The following is a 23,622-nucleotide window of genomic DNA, read 5'->3' as shown; positions in this document are numbered from 1 at the left end:
CTCCATCTTCTTTTCTGATCACTAACTGAGCTTAGGGACTGACTCACAATATGTATATACAGAACAGAAATGTCACAATATAAGGCTGATTATTAATTACAATATAATACAGATAATTACTACATGGCAGCACAGAAACCAATACAATTAGCAATAATCTGCCTTGTAGCATCCAGGGCCAGATTCACATAGCGGGCGTCCGTAGGCCCACTGTCGTTCATAGCCCCTGTCCCCTCCCTTTAATTCGCTCAAATTCACCATCGGAACCAGAGCAATGGGGATTGGGGCATGGGAAATTGAAAAACATATTGTATCTCCTGCGCATCCCCAGTGTTTCGGAAATAATGTGGGTGTGGTTGGGCTGGGTGACAAGTTTGAAATCCTGGATCATTGCTGCTATTGAGAAGCTGAAACTTTAGGCCAGTGCAATACATTTAGCATATAAAATATGGCATTTTTGCCCATATTAATTTTTAGGGTTTAGTTCTCCTTTAAGTCCTCCTTTTAATGAAAATACCACCAGTGTAGTCACCAATATTAAAATTTTACATTTTGGCACTTGGAGAGTATTGATATCATTTGTACAAGAACCGTATCATAAGTGTTTAGGAACACAACATGAATTGTCGTAGGCTTTTTATAGTGCACAAAAACCTTGGCAAGAAAGAGCTTTCTCACATCAAATTCCTGCTGAGCCAACAAAACCAAAGACATTTCCTAAATGACAGCAAGTCTATTAGTGCTGGCTTTGTAACAGAACTCTCCCAGTGTTAGTGGATAATAAAGATGTGTGTTACCTAAAATGATGTCAGGACCTGGCAATTTTTTATTTAGCAATGACACTTCCAGAAAAACGTAGTGTTTGGCTGGCAAAATGTGAATTTAATAAGACTTTTTTTTTCCCTTCTAAAATCTTTGTTAACCAGTTATGCAACTTTATTATTGATGGAAAACTTATGTCTCAGCATTCTGTGAAGCATGTCAATACTATATCTTTTCCACATTTTACTATAATGTAATTGCTGAATTATGCTGTAATGTTCTAGAACTCCAATGCAGTAGATATGTTGATATAAAGTTACCTATCCTAATGCTTCAGTAAACCTTATGCTCAGTTATGGCAATATTTTTGCTGTTTTCCACCTGAGCACTTTAGAACTTCCCATTCTTACTTTATGGGGGTTATTTATCAAAGTTTAATTTTAGAGCTTTGTGAGGTTTTTTATACTTCATATGAACTCACAACTTATTTCCAATTGAAATAGTTTTCCGTGGGAAAAAACAACTTTAAATGGTTCAAGCGAATTCTGTCATGACCTCAACAGGTTTTAGCTGCAGTATTTTCAGATTCTAGCTATTTCCAGCTTCGGGGTAAAAAAAATCTTGAAAAGTTTGTTTTTTTTTAACAAAAACTTGAAAAATTCTATTGTGTTTACTGTTGCTTAATTATCTTTATTGTTATCTTCTTTTATATCCAAATACACTGTTGAGCAAATCATGCTTTAGTTTACTTTTGTAGGGACCCAAAGGGTTAATTCCCTACAGAGAGCCACATGGCTGAGCTATGGGGTTTCCCAGGGGCTGGGGCCAGAGCATTGTGGGTGCAGCATGGCAGATACCGGAGGATACCACAAGGTGTCACTGCTGCACCACCTTACTATAAAAGGGAGAGCCGTGTGCTCAGACAGCCATTATAGATTTTTGCTGTCTTACTGCTGGATGTTACTTCTTGGAGGAGAGAGTAATTCAGCAGCCAATATGTAGAGGTAGGAGGCCTCTGAGGCTGGGGTAGGCGACCCCATGCCTGGGAGCTCGATCAGGAGGGTCTAAAGCTCCGGATTTTCCAAACCTGAATATGGAAATTGCTTGCGCTATAGACAGTACTGGGAGCTACGTTCAGCTACGGATTCATCAAAGCTGCATTTCTTGGATAAAGATTCTCATTGTTGTGGATGCCTGTTTCCGCTCTGTGTGAGCCTGCCAGCTCTGTGTTTGAGCCCTCGGGTGAGTCTGCCTGGGGAGAGTAGAGGAAAGGGAAAGGATCCAGCGGGGTTTCTATTGTGTCACAGTTTGTGTGCCTACCACATGGGAGCCAGTACCTTGTCCATCAGGACTGTTGAACTTTTACATTTTCTAGTTCTCAAATTAATGAAAAAATTTAGAAGCACAATATTTGTTTTTTTTTTATCTAAGCAAGTTGAAAATCAATAATTTATAAACACATCTTACTCTAATAAACTTTCCCCCTCCCCCCCAAAAAAGGTCCACTGTAGTCATTTTTTTTATAGTCACAAGTACATTAAGATAAAATACCAGTATGCATTCTAATATACTAACAAAATCCCAGACTTCACAAAAAATATTGTTCCAGATATCCACAAAAGAAACCTTTCTAACATAGTGTAAAAGAGTTTACAGACACTATATATCTTACACTGAAACTGTAAAAAATATTAGTTAGTTCTAAATGTTTTGTTGGTATTACTGTTTAGAAACATGTCCTCACTTTATTTTGAGAAAAGAAAAAACTAGTTACATAAAAACTAACACCAACAGTGGATAAAAGATATAAACAATTAAAGCAGCTTTTCCTCTGATATAATGGAGGCCATAGTTACAGATTTAGGGGGTGCGATACAATGCAGCCAAGACTGGGCCTCAGCTTGAGAGAAAAAACCACTTAAATCATCCAACTGAAGCCTTTCAGCCATTGTTGAGCTACAATTTCCACAATCAGTCTGACAGATATTTGGAATCAAAGGAATGCTGAACTTTGTAGATCAAGAACAACTGCAATGCTGTATATTGAATACCCCTGATATAAATACTGAAAGCATCTAACAATTATTACACAAAGTAATTATATATATATATATATATATATAATTTATTCTTTACCAAGGACATCCTCTGGCCATGGGGCCCCTGCACGTGCGGGGTCAAGGGCAAATGCCTATGTTGCCCCATCCTTAAACCATTTCTGGTTTCTACACAGTTCTAGATAACAATGCCAGTTAGTTGGGGAATGGTTGCAGGTAAGCATGTGAACCAGAAGGCAAAGTAATACTTTAATAACTATCCCCAGTGCAATTGGAGTCATGTTACCATGCTTACAGATAAAGGATACCCTCCTGCGTCAAGTCATCAGGTTAAAGGCTTTGGAGTGCAGAGCTTAATATTGTTATTGTGAAGATAACTACTGGTGTAAATATGAATTAAAAAAGCTTATTTCTGGGCACTGTATTGCCATATTTTTTCATTGCACTTGTTCCACCAAGTTAATGTAACATCAATGATAGCACTTGAACAAAAAATTGGTGGCAGATGTTTTCTGAGCTAAGGGGCATTCATTTTTTAAACCTTACTTAAAAGGCAACTCTGCACACATTTGATTTCTGGAGTAAACAAGAGCTGTTGTCATTATGGAGGATTTCCATTAACATAGCAGTCCTATCAGTGTGCCATCCAGTCAGTAGATCAGTTCTGTGGAATGGCAGGCTAATGTTAACATTATACAGAATCCTGACATCTCCTGCTACCCCATATATCCTCCTTTGACAATCACATTTTGGCTGGGTTAAGGCAATGTGCAGGCATGGGTTGCTATGATGTAGGCCTGCAAAAAAAATGACAAGAAAAAAATTAAATAACAAAAACAAACCAACAACTCCTCTTGTATCCCTTTGCCTTACTATGAGAAGTCATTATGGCACTTTGAGCATTGTTTGAAATATTCATTGAAATGATAATCTATCCAAGTCAATCTCTAACGTCCATACTTTGCAAAAATCCAGTGGTGACAGGGTTAGCGGTGCAAAAAGGAAGAAAAAAAAAGTTCCAGAAGAGGGAGCCAATGTATCAGTTCTCAAGCAGTTTGAGGCATTCACAGGAGTTAGGAAATTCAGCTTCAGATATATCCATCTGGGCACTATGAGAACAATGCTTGTTCTCATATCCAGGGAAACATCTGTAATTGCACGGAATTGTTTCCCCCTCTTCAGATAATTCTTGGGAATGCCTTGTGAAGAAGGCATGGGGAACAGTCTTTAATCTAATACTCAGGTAATTTGCTGGTTCATTTTGACCTAGGAGAAAACAAAAACAATATTACATTTTTTAAGATAAGATTTTTTTCAAGATAGAACAACTGTATGTTTGTTTTATTGTATTATTATTTTTCCCAGATGTACTTTGCTGTCCATCTTAGTGCCTAGAAGCTGTAATAGATTCAGCAGCTTCAATAAAAGTTGTATCCCACAGCAAAATCATTTTTTAGGGACCCATGAAAAGCATTAATAAATAAATCTGTTTTGCAAATAGGTATGGGATCCCTTATCCAGAAAGCTCTGAAATAAAGTCTGAATCCCCTGGAGTACATTTTAGGCCAAAAACTTTTTTTTTTAAAAAAAATTTCTGAAGTACAAAACTATGCTGCATGAATCAATATTGGTTGCAAAACAATTACTGTATATTGGGTTCATTTATGTTAAAATTACTTTTATCTGACTTAAGGTATGGTTACTTAAGGGATCTTTCAAAATTATGCAAACCCCCAAGCACTCTGGATAAGAGATCCTATACCTGTATATTTATTTTGCTCAACATTGTGAATATTTCAGATTGCAATATTCAAAAACCCCTTTTTGTTGGTCTGCAAACAACCAATATGCATTGAAAAAGCAACTCATTTAGAATTTTGAGGATTATTTTGTATAACAATTATAACAATTCAGTATAATATATGTGTATATATATATATATATATATATATATATATATACACACTATTGCAATACCGGTGGCACTCACGAAAAAATGTGTAACGATTGCCTGGGTGCAATCATTAAATTGTTGCATATGTCATCCTCAAGAAGGAGCACTCACAGGTTTTACAGCTTATCAAAAAAATGTAATATAATGTGGGCACAAAAAACTGACGTTTCAGCTGGTGTTCCAGCCGAAACGTGAGAAACTCAATATCCAAAAAGCACTGAATTATGCTATCACCCAAAGTCCATTTTAGCAAAATTGTTCTAACATTTTTTAATTACTTCCTTTTGTAACTGAAGTTAAAGGAACAATAACACCAAAAAACTAAAGTGTCTTAAAGTAATGAAAATAAATATACTGTTGTCATGCACTGGTAAAACTAGCATATTTGCTTCAGAAAGACTACTATAGTTTATATAAACAAGCTGCTGTGTAACCAGGTGGGCAACCATGGCAACCCTCTAATTACCATGTTCATTCTAAAAAATTTGGCAGATTATGAAAGTATGATCACATTTGTCGTTTTCAGTTGTTACAGTTTTGCTAATGAAGGTGAATTGCCCTTTATGCTGCAATTAATAGTTTCCTCAAGAGACCTGCCTATTTTAAATTGTTACAATAGGTTCATTGCTTATCTTAAATTTTTAAAATTGTATCTAAGTGCACATGCCACATATTCTGGGCTCTCTGCCAAAAGCCCTTTGTATCTTTTTCTGGCAGTTCAGTGCAGAAGATCAAAGAGAAAATTGGGTCATTTCAGTAATAATCCAGGACTGTTGAGCTGTCAAAATCGGGACTGTGCCAAGAAAAACGGGACAGTTGGAAGGTATGCAGTAGATCAGTGCTGTCCAACTTCTTTGGTACAGAGGGCCAATATTTTACTGGCCTATCTGGTGGAGGGCCGATAATGGAAGTCAGTGTTGACCACTCCCCCTTTTAAACCACACCCACTGTAAACCACACCCATGTTACCACAAGAACTTTTAAGATCATATCCACATTAACAGTGGTAGCTGTTGGTTGGTCCTCACTGCAGGGAAATTCCTCATCACTCATATGTGAAAAATTTAAGTCATGTTAAAACATACCCTTAAATCCATATGCCTCACATGATTAAACACCTTTGGGGGCTGGAACAACAATTTCCAAATGCTAACAAACCGCACAAACAAACCCCTAACAGGCTTACATTCCACAGGTAGCGTAGGGCAAGCAGAGAATGGCACACACAAGCAGCACTGGGCAAGCAGAGAATGGCACACACAAGCAGCACTGGGCAAGCAGAGAATGGCACACCCAAGCAGCACTGGGCATGCAGAGAATAGTCTCAACAAAACAAGTAGAACAGTCGCACACCCTTGCGCAGATCAGCCTGGTGCACAATCTTAGAGGCTCCGGCAGCCTCACATACACTCTGCAATCGGCACACAGGCATTCAAGTTGCAGGGTACACCCTGCTCGTTTATTGTGTGGAATGCATTCCGCACAATAAACGAGCAGGGTGTACCCTGCAACTTGAATGCCTGTGTGCCAATTTTTTCCTGTTCCCAAGCAGAGAATGGCACACCCAAGCAGCACTGGGCAGGCAGAGAATGGCACACCCAAGCAGCAGTGGGCAAGCAGAGAATGGCACACACAAGCAGCACTTGGCAAGCAGAGATTGGCACACCCAAGCAGCACTGAGTAAGCAGAGAATGGCACACACAAGCAGCACTGGGCAAGAAGAGAATGGCACACACAAGCAGCACTGGGCAAGCAGTGAATGGCGCACACAAGCAGCACTGGGCAAGCAGAGATTGGCACACAAGCAGCACTGGGCATGCAGAGAATGTCACACACAAGCAGCACTGAGTAAGCAGAGAATGGCACACACAGGGGGGGGGGGGAAGGCAGAACAGAGCAGAAGACAGGGAAAGCTATCATGCTAATATGTACTACATACAATGACACAGTGCTGGTGCCCCATTAGCATTTTGAATAAAGTGTGAACAGGTGAACAAGCAACTTGAATGCCTGTGTGCCAATTTTTTCCTGTTCCCAAGCAGAGAATGGCACACCCAAGCAGCACTGGGCAAGCAGAGAATGGCACACCCAAGCAGCAGTGGGCAAGCAGAGAATGGCACACACAAGCAGCACTTGGCAAGCAGAGATTGGCACACCCAAGCAGCACTGAGTAAGCAGAGAATGGCACACACAAGCAGCACTGGGCAAGCAGAGAATGGCACACACAAGCAGCACTGGGCAAGCAGTGAATGGCACACAGAAGCAGCACTGGGCAAGCAGAGATTGGCACACAAGCAGCACTGGGCAAGCAGAGAATGTCACACACAAGCAGCACTGGGCAAGCAGAGAATGGCAGAACAGAGCAGAAGACAGGGAAAGCTATCATTCTAATATGTACTACATACAGTGACACAGTGCTGGTGCCCCATTAGCATTTTGAATAAAGTGTGAACAGGTGAACAATGTGGCCAGTTTCAGTCTGGGTCTCAGGTGTGAATAGTACAGGCCTTTATGATATAAACCATAGAGGTGTCACAAGTGTGAACAATGCAGGGGGATCACAGGTGAGAACAATACAGGGGATTACAGTCTGAATTTGAGGTTTAAACAATGCAGGGGCCAATTAATCTCTGTAGTGGGGGGGTCCGCGGGCCGCCAGTTGGACAGCCCTGCAGTAGATAATACATACATTCTGAAGAATCATTGTGTATACTACAGAGTTTATCTGTTATCTGCTGTGCTCCTTTTTCATCTTTGAATGGCTGCCCCCATGGCTACACAGCAGCTTGTTTATATAAAGTATAGTTGTGTTTCTGAAACAAACAGTCAGGTCCCCAGCATTCCAGATAACAGATCCCATACTTGTAATAAACTAACTATTCATACTGTACTCTGTGCAGGAAGGTCTCATTTATAATTTTCAGAAGAGTATTTTTAACGGACTGCTTTGAGTAAGTTGTATGTGAATGTGCTATTTGACACCATTTGATATCCCTTGTTTAAAGCTGATGATAAATGTAGTAGCTAATTCATTTAAATCCGTCTTTTCCAAACAACTAGAAGGCTGACAATCAGTCAGTGCACAATGCCTCAGACTGGGCAGTTTCAGTGGATACGTGACTACCCCATCACTGGCTGGCATAAATACAGATATAGGATCCTTTATCTAGAAATACAGCATCCAGAAAGCTCTGAATTACCGAAAGGTTGTGTCCCATAGGCTTCATTTAATGAAATAATTAAAATTTTTAAAACATATTCCTTTTTCTCTGTAATAACAATATTGTATCTTGTACTTGATCCCAAATGAGATATAATGAATCCTTTTGGGGGGAAATCAGTGGCTTTAATCAATGTTTAAATTATTTTTAGCAGTCTTTAGCAGTATGGAGATCCAAATTAAGCAAAGATCCCCTTTCTGGAAAACTCCAGGTCCAGAGCATTATAGATATCAGGTCCTGTACCAATACACTAAGCCATTTCTATGTGCAGCAAGTGTTGGACTGCCGTTTAGTGTCAATTCTTTATGATTCAATAAGAAGCCACTGTGGCCCATAGATCACTTGATGAACATCAAGCACTTAGGGGCAGATTTATCAAGGGTCGAAGCAAATTCGAGGGAATTTTCGAAGTAAAAAAATTCGAAATTTGAAGTAATTTTTTGGATACTTCAACCATCGAATAGGATACTAAGACTTTGATTCGAAGTAAAAATCGTTCGACTATTCGACCATTTGATAATCGAAGTACTGTCTCTTTAAAAAAACTTTGACTTCAATACTTCGCCAACTTAAACCTGCCGAAGTGCTATGTTAGCCTATGGGGACCTTCCAGAGCATATTTATAAGTTTTTTGTATTGAAGGGAAAATCGTACGATAAAATCGTTTGAATCGTTCGATTCGAAGTACGATCGGAGTACGATCGTACCACGATTTATACGATCGTACGATGTATAAAATCCTCCGACTTCCATATTTAACAATTTTTCCATATTTAACAATTTTTCCATATTTAACAATTATTCATTGTAAATGTAATATTAGGCTAAATATTTTTATCAAGGGTCGAAGCAAATTCGAGGGAATTTTCGAAGTATAAAAACCAAATTTGAAGTAATTTTTTGGATACTTCGACCATCGAATAGGATACTACGACTTTGATTCGAAGTAAAAGTCGTTCGACTATTCGACCATTTGATAATCGAATTACTGTCTCTTTAAAAAAACTTTGACTTCAATACTTCGCCAACTTAAACCTGCCGAAGTACTATGTTAGCCTATGGGGACCTTCCAGAGCATATTTATAAGTTTTTTGTATTCAAAGGAAAATCGTACGATAAAATCGTTTGAATCGGTCGATTCGAAGTACGATTGGAGTACGATCGTACCACGATTTATACGATCGTACGATGTATAAAATCCTCCGACTTCGAATTCGAATGTCGTAGGATTCTATTCGATGGTCGAATTTCGAAGTTTTTTCTACTTTGAAATTCGACCCTTGATAAATCTGCCCCTTATCAGTATAGAGGCAAAAAAGAGCACAACGCAAATGGAAAAATTTATGGTGTTAACCATATTTAACAATTATTCATTGTAAATGTAATATTAGGCTAAATATTTTTAGCAAGCTGAATTTAAAATAATACAACATGGTTTGCACTGAACTGATTTATAGAAACACAGATAAGGGAAACAGTTTAAATCATTGGTTTAAAAGAAAAACATTACATAACTTTCAGTTTTATTTCATGATAGAGAGAACATGAGAAATGCTGATGTCAGTGATGAATGGAAAATAGGCTGCGTGTGACTGCCCTTTTAGTTTATCAGTGAATAAAATTCCCCCTGCAGTTTAACCTAAAGCAGTGATATTCACAGTAACTGACTTTATATATCGACTCCAGAAGTTTCTTTTACCTATTATAAAATAAATAATTAGTAAATTAGTCATCTCAACTACATTTGTGTAATTGTTTACTACAAAAGGTTCTCAATGGGTGGTGCAGTCCAGCCAGAACTGGAGTGAAAAGAGTAGAGCATCTGAACCTAACAACCTATTTTCTTTAATTCCTTTTTATGATTCAACTATTTTTCTTCTTTCCTTCCTTGCTCTTTTTTCTCTGTTTTCTCCCTTCTCTGTACTTTCTCTAATATTAACATGAAAACTCGTTCTCCATCCTAAACCCATACAGTAAACAAGTTTTAGAAATGAAGAAAAAAGCACCATTTGTCCCTTCATAATATTCTTTTTATAATAATCACAAAGGGAGAGAAGAATGTCCCAGCATCACAGAACCAAAGGTTTGCCTACAGTGTAGATCAAGCAATGTTGACAAGAAGAGATAGAAAAGAAAAAGGTTGGTGTCGGGCAGAAGACTAAATCAATTTCTTTCATCTGTTCCCAACTGTCAGTCATTTTAGTGAAACATTCATACATATTTACACATTAATACCTTTCTATGTCTCATAACCGCCTTATCCCAATCCCTAAGGGCATTTGATTCTACCACTATGATTTTCTGTCCCTTTATAAACAAAGCAAACAGGTATTGTCCAGGAGCACCAGCAACTATGATATATATATAGCCCTATAAATAGAAATCGCTAACAGAATGTTAAAAGATTTTTCTTTAGTGTACCATATTTCAGGCATCAGTCCTTTTCTTTATTTTTTAAAACCTACATTTAGGGGCAGATTTATCAAGGGTCGAATTGAAAATTCAAAGAAAAAAAAAAATCTAATTTCGAGCTATTTTTGTTTACTTCAATTAGGGAATAGTCCAAATTCAATTGAAAAAAATAGAATATCGAAATGTAACATGTACTGTCTCTTTAAAACTTCGATCATTCGCCATCTAAAACCTGCCAGATTGCTGTTTTAGCCTATGGGTGACCTCCTAGAACCTATCTGGAGTCAAATTTTTTTTTGAAAATACTTCGATTCGAATACAATCAAATACACACTTACTTCGATTTGACCTATCGAATACAGCCTATTCACCCGCAAAATAGTTGATTTTTTAATACATTTAGGTTGGTCTTTTTTATTCAAATTTCGAAGTTATGGGAGTTCAAAAAAACTCTCATTACTTCGAAATTCATCAGGGCCGGAACTAGGGGTAGGCAGAAGAGGCAGCTGCCTAGGGCGCAGTGATAGGGGGGCGCTGGGCAGCTACCTCTATAAATTGTCCTTTGCCTACCCCCAGTCCGCACTCCTCTGTCTTCCTTCCCTCCTGTGAACCTCTTCTCCTTTGCTGTTCCCTCGCTCACCCCTCCTCTCTCTTCTCTCTCAGTCAGGCCGGCTCCCTCCCTGCTTTCTGTTCCCTCCCCTCATCTCTGAGTCACGCTGGCCGGCTCCCTCCCTGATCTCTGTTCGCTCTCTCCTCTGTCAGTCACGCTGGCCGACTCCCTCCCTCTTCTCTGTTCCCTCCCCTCATCTCTGAGTCGCGCTGGCTCCCTCCTCTTAGTTCTCTTCCTCTTCTGTCAGCCGGCTCCCTCTCTGCTCTCAGTTGTTCCCTCCCCTCATCTCGGAGTCGTGCCGGCCGGCTCCCTCCCTGCTCTCTGTTTACTCTCTCCTGTCAGTCGCGCTGGCTCCCTCGCTGCTCTCAGTTCCCTCCCCTTGGAGTCACGTTGGCCTGCTCCCTGGGGGGGTTGCCAGGCCGGGTTGCCTAGGGCGCCCACCTGACCTGGCCTGACCCTGAAATTCATTAATCCCTTAATGATACATTTAATAACATCCCTTTACTGTAAGTATTTTCTGTGTTTCTATATTTAAATAATTTTACTGCTTTTACTCCCTAGATGTTACAAACCTTCACACTTAACAATTCCTAGTTATGTTTATATTCAGTAATGCTGGGCACACATGCCCATATTTAGCCAATATCTACCATAAGGCCATGTTTTTTTCTGCCCACATGTCTGCTTCAGCACATTATCCTTCAATAATGTCTGATCTAATTTGATTTATTAAAACAATACATTTCTACAACTATTGTTGCACCTTGTCAATAAATTGGCTGATTATGTTTAGAGTTGTACTGCAGCCCTTCACTTTCTTTTACATACGATCATTTAGGCCAGTGCTGTCCAAGGGCCGGAATTTTTCCAATCTACATGGAAGAGGGCCGATAACGGAAGCCAGTGTTAGCCACTCCCTGTTTTAGACCACACCCACTTTAAACCACACCCATTACCGCAAGACCATGTCTACATTAATAGCACACTGAAAAACCAAATGGTTGGTGCTCACTGCAGGGATCAGGGCCGGAACTAGGGGTAGGCAGAGTAGGTGGCTGTCTAGGGCGCCATCATTGAGGGGCGTACTTTTTTCAAGCGTTTATTTAACAATTTGTTTCAGTAATCATGGTCACCCAGTTGGGTGGAATCCATCTCCTTCACCTTCTCCCTTTTGCCGGCAAGTAAGAGCTCCTTCTGTGCGGTGCAGCGCAATGTGCAGAGAGCTGGCGGCCTGCTTGGTGTGGCTCGCTGCTGCTCTCAGCCCTGCACAGTTGCACTGAACTGAAGACTTTCTTTCTATTACTGTAAAGTGTAAAGTTTCCTGCTGGCACAGCCAGGTTCAGATTTGGGGGCCATATGTTTGCTGTTGCTGCTGGGCGCTGGTACAGGTAAATAAATACTTGGGGGCAATATGATGTGATCTGATTTATTTTTGGCTGCTGCTGACACAGGTAAAGATTGGGGGTATTTTGATGGCTGCAGGAAGGCTGTATGATGGATGGCTGCTGGTGCAGGTACAGGGGGCAGTAATATAAATGAAAGTGTTGTACACTTTCTTGCTCTCTTTATTTAAAAACCATCATGGTAAGGAGGGAAATGGTAATGCAGGACAGGGGTGCACTGATTAAAGCTCTTGCCTAGGGTGCCAAACTACCTTGTGCCTGCCCTGGCAAGGATGCCACTCATATGTGAAAAAAGTTTAGTTATATTAAGACATACCCATAAATCCATATGCCTCCTCCTCCCCTGTGTATAATACAGTACTCCAGCATATGATTAAACACTTTAGGGGCCAGGAACAATCATTTTCAAATGCTAACAAACCCCCAGAACAAATATCAAAGTATGACACACACAGGGAGCATATGGAGGGAAGAACAGAGCAGGAGACAGGAATCAGGACCAGTCTGATATGTACTACATACAGTGAAACAGTGCTGGTGCCCCTTTAGCATTTTGAATAAGGTGTGAACAGGTGAACAATCTGGGCAGTTTCAGTCTGGGTCTCAGGTGTGAACAGTACAGGGCTTTAGGGGTGTGAACTATAGAGGTGTCACAAGTGTGAACAATACAGGGGGATCACAGGTGTGAACAATACAGGGGATTAGTCTGAATTTGAGGTTTAGACAATGCAGGGGCCAGTTAATGTCTGTAGTGATATCTTTTAAATCTTACATATGGTAAAAAAACACAGCAGGCAGACTTTGATGGGAAGGGCCACATGAGGTGGCGCCAGTTGGACAGCCTTGTTAGGCCATCAATCTGAATTAATGAAAAAATAGCATTTGCCCACCCCCTGTTTGATCAATGGCCCTGTATCCATCTGCACTAGTGATGTGCGGGTTGACCTGAAACCATATGCTGACCACGGAGTTGACCACTGGTTTGGTGGGATCGGGTTGAAATTTGGCCAATTGTTGCAGTTTAGTGTTGGATGTTCAACAGACTGGGGGAATACACTCCTTTATTCCTGAAGATTTCCTATATTTTAAACAGATGCACGTGCAAAAGTAGAAGGCACAAGTTTAGTTGGGCACAAAATGTTGCCTACAATGGCAAAGGTTAGTGTCGGGTGTGGGTTAAGGTTTTGCGGGTTAGGGTTGGGTGCGGGTTGCATTTTCCTGACCTGCACATCACTAATCTGAACAGCCTGTAAGCCATTTGGTTGGATACCTAGAAAAATCAACCAGACTCAGGGGTGTAGAAACCAAAGGTTTCAGAAGTTTGATGACTGGAGTTGTAGTTTTTCTCATCTACCATCTTAGAAGTGTCTGTGCTCTGATTCTTTCCATTAAAGTATGGGAGTGAAGGTAAATTCTATCTAGAAATATTAAATACTTTTATAATGAACATCTGCTTTTACTGAACTCCATTCAAGTATGTATAAGCAAACTAAATATATAAATGTACCGAAATGTAAATGTAAGCAAACATTATTTGTTGCTATGGGTTAATATTTCTGGACAACTGTGAGTACATTGCCCTATTAGATGTTGTTTTGTAATGTGGCTCATCTCTGCAAGCAAAGTGCATCTCACCTCATTGTCACTAGTGCTTGGGCAATAGGAATACATGAAGACACATTTCTTGTCATACTTTATGGATCTCCTGCAGGCCAGCCACACTGATTCCTCAGGTCATCTCTGATCTGGCTCCTATGAGCAAGAAAGGGAAATTAGGAACAAGTGACCCTTTTAACAGGTACTTGCTATACTTCTAACAATACTTCCCAACCCTATCAAAAGCAATACTGGCAACTGTAGTATGAATGGGAGGAAAATATCAGGGCAATAAAACTGCACATGCAGATAAACAGTTGCTCTTAAGTACACTTAAAATTGTAGATTCTGACTGGATATAATAACATTTCGAGCCACATTGGTAAAGTACGGGTACCCCCTGATAAGCAATTCATTTAGATGCACATTGGTGACTGCCCTGAGTTCTTTGCAGCCATGAAATATGCATCTAAATGAAATGGTAAATAGCCAGATACTAGTTTATGAACAGGTCTCTTTAAGCAGTAATACTTAATAAATTCCATGGCTAGATAGATTCTGACACATCAACTCTCTTAATTTTTTTAATGGCAATCCATTGCCATACAACATGTGACTGTTTAGGTCCAGTTTGAAAAATCTGGATGTAAAACTGTAGATTTATTGCATAGAATTCATACTATTTGGGTGGCAAACACCAATGTTTGCTGCTTTTTGTACCTGGATTAAAACTTAAAATTATTAAGGACTGGTGCATATCATCCCTTATAAAGTATAATGTTGCTTGAAAGATGCAGGCCTGAAGCAAGCAAACAATTTAACCAGGTAACCAATTTTTAACTAGCTGTCAAAACTGTACATTTTAAAGGTATTCAGTGCAAATTGTGAGTGTGACAATTATATGTTTATGTGTTGCATGTTGACTTCCAAAAATATTATTGAAATAAAGAGGCAGAATAAAAAGACAGATCATCAGTGCTTCTCTGAAATACAGCAGCTACATACTGTCTACAGTATGTTAATAACATAGTGCCAGATTTATCAATATGTGAGATTAAAGCGCACCGCAGAAAAATCCACCCATTTTCTATTCATTCTCAGGTCCTGTTGAAACCAGTCCAATTCTGGTATTTAGCAATGGGTGAGATTTAGAGTTCACCATTTGATAAATACATTTCTAAAATTGAAAGTGGGTGAGCACTAGTGTGACCAACAGAGTGAGAAATCTTAGACTCACAATCCCCTTCGAAAGCAGTATAAAATGACATTTTCTTATATATTCCCAAGAAGTACCATACATTCAATTTACAGAAACAGCTCAGTTTGAATGACTATAATTTAACTTGAGTAATGCAAAGTCCTATATGTCATTTAACAAGGACTCGCTGCTACTGGTGTGGGATCCGTTATCCGGAACCTCTTTATCCAGAAAGCTAAGAACTATGGGAAGGCCAACTCCCATAGACACCATTTTAACCAAATAATCGACATTTGTAGAAATGATTTCCTTCTTTCCTCTGTTATAATAAAAAAGTACATTATGCTTGATCCAAAAATGAATGCTTATTGGAAGTAAAACCGCCTGTTGGGTTATTTAATGTTTAAAGGATAGATTTAAGGTTAAAGATCCATGTTACAGAAACAGCCCTTATCCAGAAAATCTCAGGTCCCAAGCATTCTGGAAATAGGTCACATACCTGTACTACAGGTGCTATGACCTATTATACCCTTTAAAGTCTCTCTCTCTCTTAGTCTTTTTCTGTTTATATGTTCTGCTGTTTCATTTTCTTTTCCCCCCATCTTTGCTATCTTAGTAGTGTTTGTTTTTATCTCTGTTTGTCCCGTGATTTTTCTCTCTTATTTTTATATATTTTCTCCTCCTTCTGGAATATTAGAACAGACCATGAAGAGGCACAAGGCTGCAGGCTGCATGCTGTTTGGACTCTGGCACACAGAGCAATTCTGGGAATTTTATTTCCCTGGTGGTTAGTCGTCCAAGGTGAGCAACAAAAGTTCAGATACATTCCCTATTCATTTAGATGAAAATTGCTTTCAGTTGAGGGTTCTCTTGTGTCCCAGATGACTGTTGCTTGAAAATGTGGCACACCTACCTCTGAGCTTTTAATCATCAGAAAAAAATGCTTAAAACTGTTATGTGCCCAGTGTCAACTCCAAGATGATCTCTTCTATATTTAACATTAAGGAGTAAACTAACATTTACCCCAGAGTGCTTATTCAGGCTAGCCCTGTCTGAAGGATGTGCAAGTGCAGGCAGCACTGTATTCATGGGGTAGCAAATTACCACTATTGTCTTGTAGTGTAGAAATGTACTTTGTGAACATTTATGGGAGGGGACTAACAAAATAAAAGTATAACACCAGAAACAGTAAGATTAAAATGCACCCAATATAAGGAAAAATAGAGAGTATACATACTAAGGCCTTAAACACTGTATAGTGCTTATTTATATGACTCTGCATTCATTCTTACTAAGCTAACATCAATGTAGTTTAAGCAGGATGTTATTGCTTGCAGAATATGTTAGGTCAAAAATGTTCCTTTTCTGGCATCAGTACAGAAATTACAGTATTTAATATACTGCGTTATCATTTCCAAGAATAGTTTGACAGATAAATCTACACATACCAAGTTCTGATATACAATTTTGCCTTAACTGTGACAGAGTGTGCAAGAGTTTCTTACAGTTAAACCCATATTGTTTTACTGGAGCTAAGCTTTTAGCAGTGAGGGTAGAGTCTGAATGAATATTGCTGTACAGAACTGACAAATACATTTAATACAATTAAATGAGATGTAGTATTACAAAGAAAAGACATTCAAGGGCATGGCAAACATATTAAAGGTTTCTTTTAGAAAAAATGTTAATTATCTTTAAAATAATCATGCTTGTGCAAACTCTTTATTTTTTCAAGTTAACCTTCCTTAGATTCTTACTTACTATGTGAGTTTCTTCTTGTTACACTCTGGCCATCCAACACTTTCTCTAAGTGAAAATATAAGTTTTGTCTATTAAGCCACCTTCCTTGGTCGTTCATAAAGAGATGCACAACTGTACTGTATATCATCTACAAAGGAGCCTGCTCAGTTCCAGTTGCCCAGACCGAAGAGGTTTACTATCATGCAGGTCATGGAGGTTCAGAATTTAGGAGAGGATATGCTAATAGCAAATATGAGTTGAGCGGTAGCATATACTGGTCACTTGTTTGAAAACTAACCATGTATTTGTTGTAATGTGTTACTGGATCTGGTGTAAACATTGCAACCCATATAACATAATCTATTTAGTTTTGCAGGAGAAGTAAAAAAAAAACATGACTAAAAAAACTTCTTAGCACAGTTACACCCTGGGAAGAGTTCTTCATGGTCAGGGCAGTGAGGTAAATGAAATAACTATATACCACTTTATCAGTCTCCGTGGGTTCTCTGTGTAATGCTAGAAGAGGGGCATTTTAAGGTTATTTGTGAATTGGTGACATGCAAACTAAATGAAATGAAGTAATTAAAAAAGTATAATCTCTATGTCTGGTAGTACATAATTAGTTATACATATACTGAGTATATTTTATATCTTGTAAACAGAGTTTTTGCATTATGTGTCTGCAACATTATGTCACGGTCAGCACCCAACACCAGAACAAATGGCAAGCACCCTGGTCTCGGCTCGTGCTTCACCTGTAGTGTGACTGCCGTTGGCCTCGGGAGGAGCCCTCAGCTACTTGGATGCCACCAGGTCTTAAACGAGAGGTGCAAGGCTAGAGGTTCTGGATAAGCAGAGGGGCACAACTGTTAGCAAAGTCTTTGTACAAGGTGTTAAACGGAATCGTAGTTGGAACTGGCCGGGTCAAGGCAGGCAGAAAGTGAGCGTAAACAAATCAGGCCAGGTCTGGGCAGGCAGCGTTCAAAGCGAGGTCAGGCAGGCAAGGGTCAAAACCGGGAGATCAATCAGAGGGATAAAGCAGAAGAGGTAGTCGAAATTCAGGCAATGGTTCAGGATACAGTGGTCAGAATCATCAGGAACAGGCAGGGGTCACAACAGATAACCAGGAACAAGCTCAGGATCAAAAGAGCAAAAGCTAAAGGCACCAGGAACAAACATATAATGGGCAATGAGAAACTGCAGAATGGGCCTTTAAATATTTTCAAATTTCGCGCCAATTTAACCAGCAGAGATGCGCTGCGCGTGCCCTAACAATCCGGCGCAGAAGGAAGAAGACGTGGCGGGCGTCCCCGCCGAGGGGGCGGCAGGTGTCCCTGCCGTCCCCCCACTAGACCACCGGGGTAAGCCCTCACATTACCCCCCCTCTAGGGGGGCCACTGGACCCCAGCTCTCTCAGGAAACTTCTGATGGAATAGTTTCCTGAGACGGTCAGTCACTAACTGAAACCCAAGAGTCCCCCCATTGGGATCATAGCCCTTCCATTTAACCAAGCACCGGAGCTTACCTCGCACGAGGCGAGAATCGAGGAGCTCTTGGACTTCAAATTCAGACTGACCTACAACCAACACTGGGGGAGGAACAGACAATTGACGGACCTGTGAAGCTGGCTTTAGAAGAGACACATGAAAAGAATTAGAAATTTTGAAATTATCAGGCAGTTTGAGACGAACAGAAGAGGAGTTAATTACTTCAATGATGGGATATGGACCAATGAACCTGGGCCCCAACTTGAGAGAGCTTAATATTCTTTGTAGACAACCATACAGAGTCTCTTACCTGATATTTGGGTGCCTCTCTACGAGACCTATCAGCTGCTTTTTTCTGAGCGGTTGTAGCAACCCCTGTGAATTTTTTAGAGGATTTTGACCTCTGACAAATAGGACAAGAAATAACAAATTTTCGGACGTCCTGCTTAAAGGAAGGCCACCAAACATTTCGAGACAAAAGGGACACCGTTTTAGCGATGCCAGGATGTCCCGCCATTTTGGAATTATGGGCTTCACCCAAAACCTGTTCCCTCAAATCTTCTGGAACAAATAATCTACCCGAGGGAGTTTCTACAGGGGCAGTTGACTGAACAGAGGATAAGAGTGTGGCAAGGTCAGATCCCAGAGCAGCCACAATTAACTCACCGGTAATAATGGGAATGCACTCACTAGTTTCTAAACTTCTAGAGAGCGCAACCGCCTTTGTATTTCTAGTACCAGGCCTAAAAGTAAGAAAAAAATTAAATCGGGTGAAAAACAAAGCCCATCTAGCCTGCCTAGGATTCAGTCATTTAGCAGATTCAATATATAGCAAATTTTTATGGTCAGTATAGACAGTTATTACATACTTAGCCCCCTCCAACAGATGACGCCATTCCTCAAAGGCCCATTTAACAGCCAACAACTCTCTATTCCCAATGTCGTAATTAGCCTCAGCAGGCGAAAATTTCTTAGAGAAAATAGCACAGGGATGTACTTTGTTGGTTGTTGGATGCCTTTGAGAAAGGACTGCCCCAGCCCCAACTTCAGAGGCATCGACCTCCACAATGAATGGAAGCGAGGTGTCAGGATGACGAAGAATGGGGGCAGAAACAAATTCTTTTTTCAGGGTTTCAAAGGCTTGGATCGCATCGGAAGACCACTTACGCGGATCTGCACCCTTCTTTGTTAAATCTGTGATAGGAGCTACAATCAGAGGGAAGTTTTTAATAAATTGGCGGTAGTAGTTAGCAAACCCTAAGAACCCAGAGGCTGGGCCCAGTCCAGTACATTTTGGAATTTTTAACTTGATCAAAAAGTTCACAAATCAGAGGAAGGGGGTAACGATTTTTTTATGGTGATCTTGTTTAGACCTCTGTAGTCTATACAGGGACGAAGACCACTATCTTTTTTACCAACAAAAAATAAACCTGCCCCAGCAGGGGAACTAGAAGGTCGAATAAAACCCCTTTCTAGGTTTTCCTGGATATATTCTTTCATTGCCTGGGCTTCCGGCAAGGAGAGAGGGTAAGTTCGACCATGAGGGGGAGTAGACCCAGGAATAAGGTCGATTGGACAGTCATACTGTCTATGTGGGGGTAAAATCTCTGCGGCCTTCTTAGAGAACACATCGGAAAAGCTTGCATAAGGTGCAGGTAACCCCACAAGGGAGGAAGCCAAGAACCCTTACATTTATAACCCCATTGGAGAATCTCCCCTGTTACCCAATCTACATGTGGGTTATGTGCCTGAAGCCAAGGTAACCCCAAAATTAGAGGGGAAGAAGCACCCTCAATAATGAAAAAGGCTAGTTCCTCAAAGTATAAGTTGTTGGAACACATGGATAGAACAACAGTTTTCTTGGTTACCAGGCCTGAACCTAAAGGTTTTTTGTCCACCGCTAAAATTCTCATTGGAGGGCTAATAGAGATTAAAGAAACTTTAAACCTTGCTGCGAAGGCAGCATACAGAAAATTCCCCTTCGCCCCAGAATCCACAAAAGGTTTGACATTAGTAACCTTGACAGAGCCCGTAGGCCATGTTAATTTAACTGGTATCATAATCCTAGAGGAAGAATGGGGGGAGGAAATTTCTGCACCCAAATGGAGCTCCACTTCTCCATTTAGGCTTGGAAGTTTCCCGGCCTCTTAGGACATAGATTTAGAAAATTACCCTTTTCCCCACAGTAAATGCAAAGACCCAAATTTTGCTTACAGGCCTTTTCCTCAGGAGTTAGATGGGATATGCCCAGTTGCATAGGTTCTTCCTGAGGTAAAGGCACAGAGGGATTAGGAGGTTTGACATTAGTAACCACATTGGGAAGGAAAGACTTAACATTGGAAATCCCAGAAGGAAAAGAAGTTCTCCTCTCACCCCTTCTCTCCCTCTGTCTTCTATCTACTTGGATGGCTAGAGACATGAGGTCATCCATGTTAGTAGATAGCGGGTAATTTACTAGGCTATTTTTGATAGAGTCTGAGAGCCCTATCCGGAACTGGCTAAGAAGAGCCATGTCGTTCCACCCAGTTTCTACTGCCCATCAGCGGAACTCAGTGCAGTACACTTCCACATCCCGCTTTCCCTGGCGCAGCTTACGAATCGCTGAATAGAAAGAATTTAGATCTGTCCCCATTGAACTTATTGGGGAACACAATTAGTTCATGGGTTTTAGGCATGTTACCCATCATGGCAGAAGAACCCACAGGGGCAGCCATAGGAGGGGTGACTACTGGAGCTGGAGACTGAACAGAAGCATCCAGTCGACGAGTCAAATTGTGAAAACCTTGCATTAGGTAATCTTGCCTCTGCTCATGTTCTTCCAGGTGCTGTAACAAGGTGGTGAGTAGTGCATCAATGGTGGAAGGAGCAGCAGCAGCAGCTTGACCTTCTTCGTCCATTGGCCCCTTATAATGTCACGGTAAACAAATCAGGCCGGGTCTGGGCAGGCAGCGTTCAAAGCGAGGTCAGGCAGGCAAGGGTCAAAACCGGGAGATCAATCAGAGGGATAAAGCAGAAGAGGTAGTCAAAACTCAGGCAATGGTTCAGGATACAGAGGTCAGAATCGGTAGGAACAGGCAGGGGTCACAACAGATAATCAGGAACAAGCTCAGGATCAAAATAGCAAAAGCTAAAGGCACCAGGAACAAACCTATAACGGGCAATGAGAAACTGCAGAATGGCTCTTTAAATATTTTCAAATTTAACACCATTGTGCGCTGACGTCATTGCACCAGCGCGCATGCTGCAATTTAACCAGCAGAGGTGCGACGGTCGCACCCTAACAATCCGGCGCAGAAGCAAGAAGACATGGCGGGCATCCCCGCCGAGGGGGTGGCAGGCGTCCCTGCCGTCCCCCCACTAGACCGCCAGGGTAAGCCCTCACACATTAATTGTGCAAGTAACAAATTATACTTCAGCTGAAAATATGCCTGTATCACCTAATGTTTGCTCTTTATTCATAAAGGAACATTTATTCTTGGGCTCACGAGCATTTACATTCTATATACACAGTCAGATCTGAGACAAAATGTAGCAGTACATCATTCTCATACAATGCCATGCATAACTTTTGCATTAAATGTTTTTTCTTGTACTTTCTATTTTACAGAATTTTAAGCTGTGTTTCATCAAGGTGGTTAGAGCCTGTACTTAAACTGACCCTATGCATGTAGGTTTGCTTGTCTGGTCACCAGGTGGTGGAACAACGTTAACTGATTTGAATGCCTGGCCCCAGGACCAACAGTTGGATCCCATGGAAGCCACAGAAGAGGACTTCAACTTTGGCACAATATGGTCCTTGCCCAACAATTTTCCCAGGTTAAGTGATCAATACCTTAACAAACCTTGATCAAATAATGAACATGAGACCACTATTTCACTCTAAACAAGTTGCCGGAACGGTCAGAATTATTTACATGTGTATAGCAAATTTAAAATTAATGGTAGCACCCCCACTTAACTCTGCCCCTATTCTACCTCCTACGCATGATATTCTGACTATTTTGACTATATAATAAACACAAACCTACAGTTGCAAGTTTTATTTGAACCTCCTCTGTGCTTTGAATGGCAAACTCAATTCCTATGCATACATGCGTTCTCACGTTACACTAAAGATAATATTCAGGTATGGGAATTGTTATCCGGAAACCCGTTATACAAAAAGCACTGAATTACGGAAGGATCGTCTCCCATAGATTCCATTTTAATCAAATAATTAAAAGCTTTAAAACATATTTCCGTTTTTCTCAGTAATAATAAAACAAGATATAATTAATACTTGTGGATGCAAAACAATCCTATTGGTATTATTTGATGTTTATTTTCATGTTTATTTAGAATAGTAAAGGTATGGTGATCCAAATTATGTAAAGTTTCCTTATCTGAAAAACCTCAGGTCCTGAGCATTCTGGATAACAGGTCCCATACCTATAATCATTAGAAAACTGTAGGAAAAAAATGGAATGATCCGAAGATTTACCGCACACCAGGATGAAGCTGAAGAGCAATATAAGAGCTGAACTTCAACAATTCGGGGCAAGATTCCTCATTCAGTAAGTTTAGCTAAAGAGCAATTTCAGTGAATCAAAAATACTTGAATTAAATAAATTGATGTAGATATTTAATGGCAGGTACAAATTACTGAGCAGTGTTCTGGTTTTTATTCTATCGGGCTTAGTCAAGAAGCTATTATGAAATCATATTAAAGTCTATTTAAAATCAAATCATTTTCCAAGGAGTCATTACACACAATAGCTAGAAAAGTAATATCTGTCTCAGTGTCTATGTATAAGTAAGAGATTAGCTGGAGGTTAGCTTATAGGGGAAAAAAGGAATACACTTAATTGGTATTTTCTGATATAATTTGGGAATGGTTGTTTTATAACTGACCTGCTTTTCTCATACATCTATAAAAAATGAATTACTTACATATACATAGGCTGCAGCTGTAGATGAGATGTTTTTTGGGGACCCTGATAACCGTATGAGTCAAATCCACCTATGAAATCAACTGCAAGAAAGAAAAAAAAAGTCTTCATTATCAGTATGACCTTAGAAATGCTATTGCTATCAATCAGGTAGGAACTTCCAGGCATATCTGACAGGCTGCTAATAATCTGTAAGAGTAACTAATTGCATGAATGTACAATGGAAAAGATTCATGCTATAAACAGAGATGTGA

At 40.2% G+C, this 23,622-nt stretch overlaps 1 protein-coding gene across 3 annotated transcripts in view; it reads right to left on the bottom strand.

Annotated features, from left to right (window-relative positions):
* Positions 1–2,170: 2,170 nt before the first annotated feature.
* Positions 2,171–23,622, bottom strand: part of LOC108716142 (sodium/potassium-transporting ATPase subunit beta-1-interacting protein 2) — a 658,173-nt gene continuing 636,721 nt past the window's right edge. For 2 of the 3 annotated variants that reach the window (XR_005961265.1, XR_005961266.1), the window contains 3 exons: positions 23,370–23,451; positions 14,055–14,171; positions 2,171–4,085 (listed from right to left, as the gene is read on the bottom strand). Coding sequence is in view for 1 of the 3 variants with exons in the window: in XM_041562904.1 (XP_041418838.1) it covers positions 4,076–4,085; positions 23,370–23,451 (92 nt within the window). In the remaining 2 variants the exon portion in view is untranslated. The remainder of the gene's footprint in view (positions 4,086–14,054; positions 14,172–23,369; positions 23,452–23,622) is intronic. The other variant, XM_041562904.1, reaches the window with a different exon arrangement.

The sequence above is a fragment of the Xenopus laevis genome, chromosome 5L, assembly GCF_017654675.1.
Source record: "Xenopus laevis strain J_2021 chromosome 5L, Xenopus_laevis_v10.1, whole genome shotgun sequence".
Lineage (NCBI taxonomy): Eukaryota > Metazoa > Chordata > Amphibia > Anura > Pipidae > Xenopus > Xenopus laevis.
Note: the sequence above shows the minus strand (reverse complement) of the source record. Positions and strands in the feature narration are given on the sequence as shown.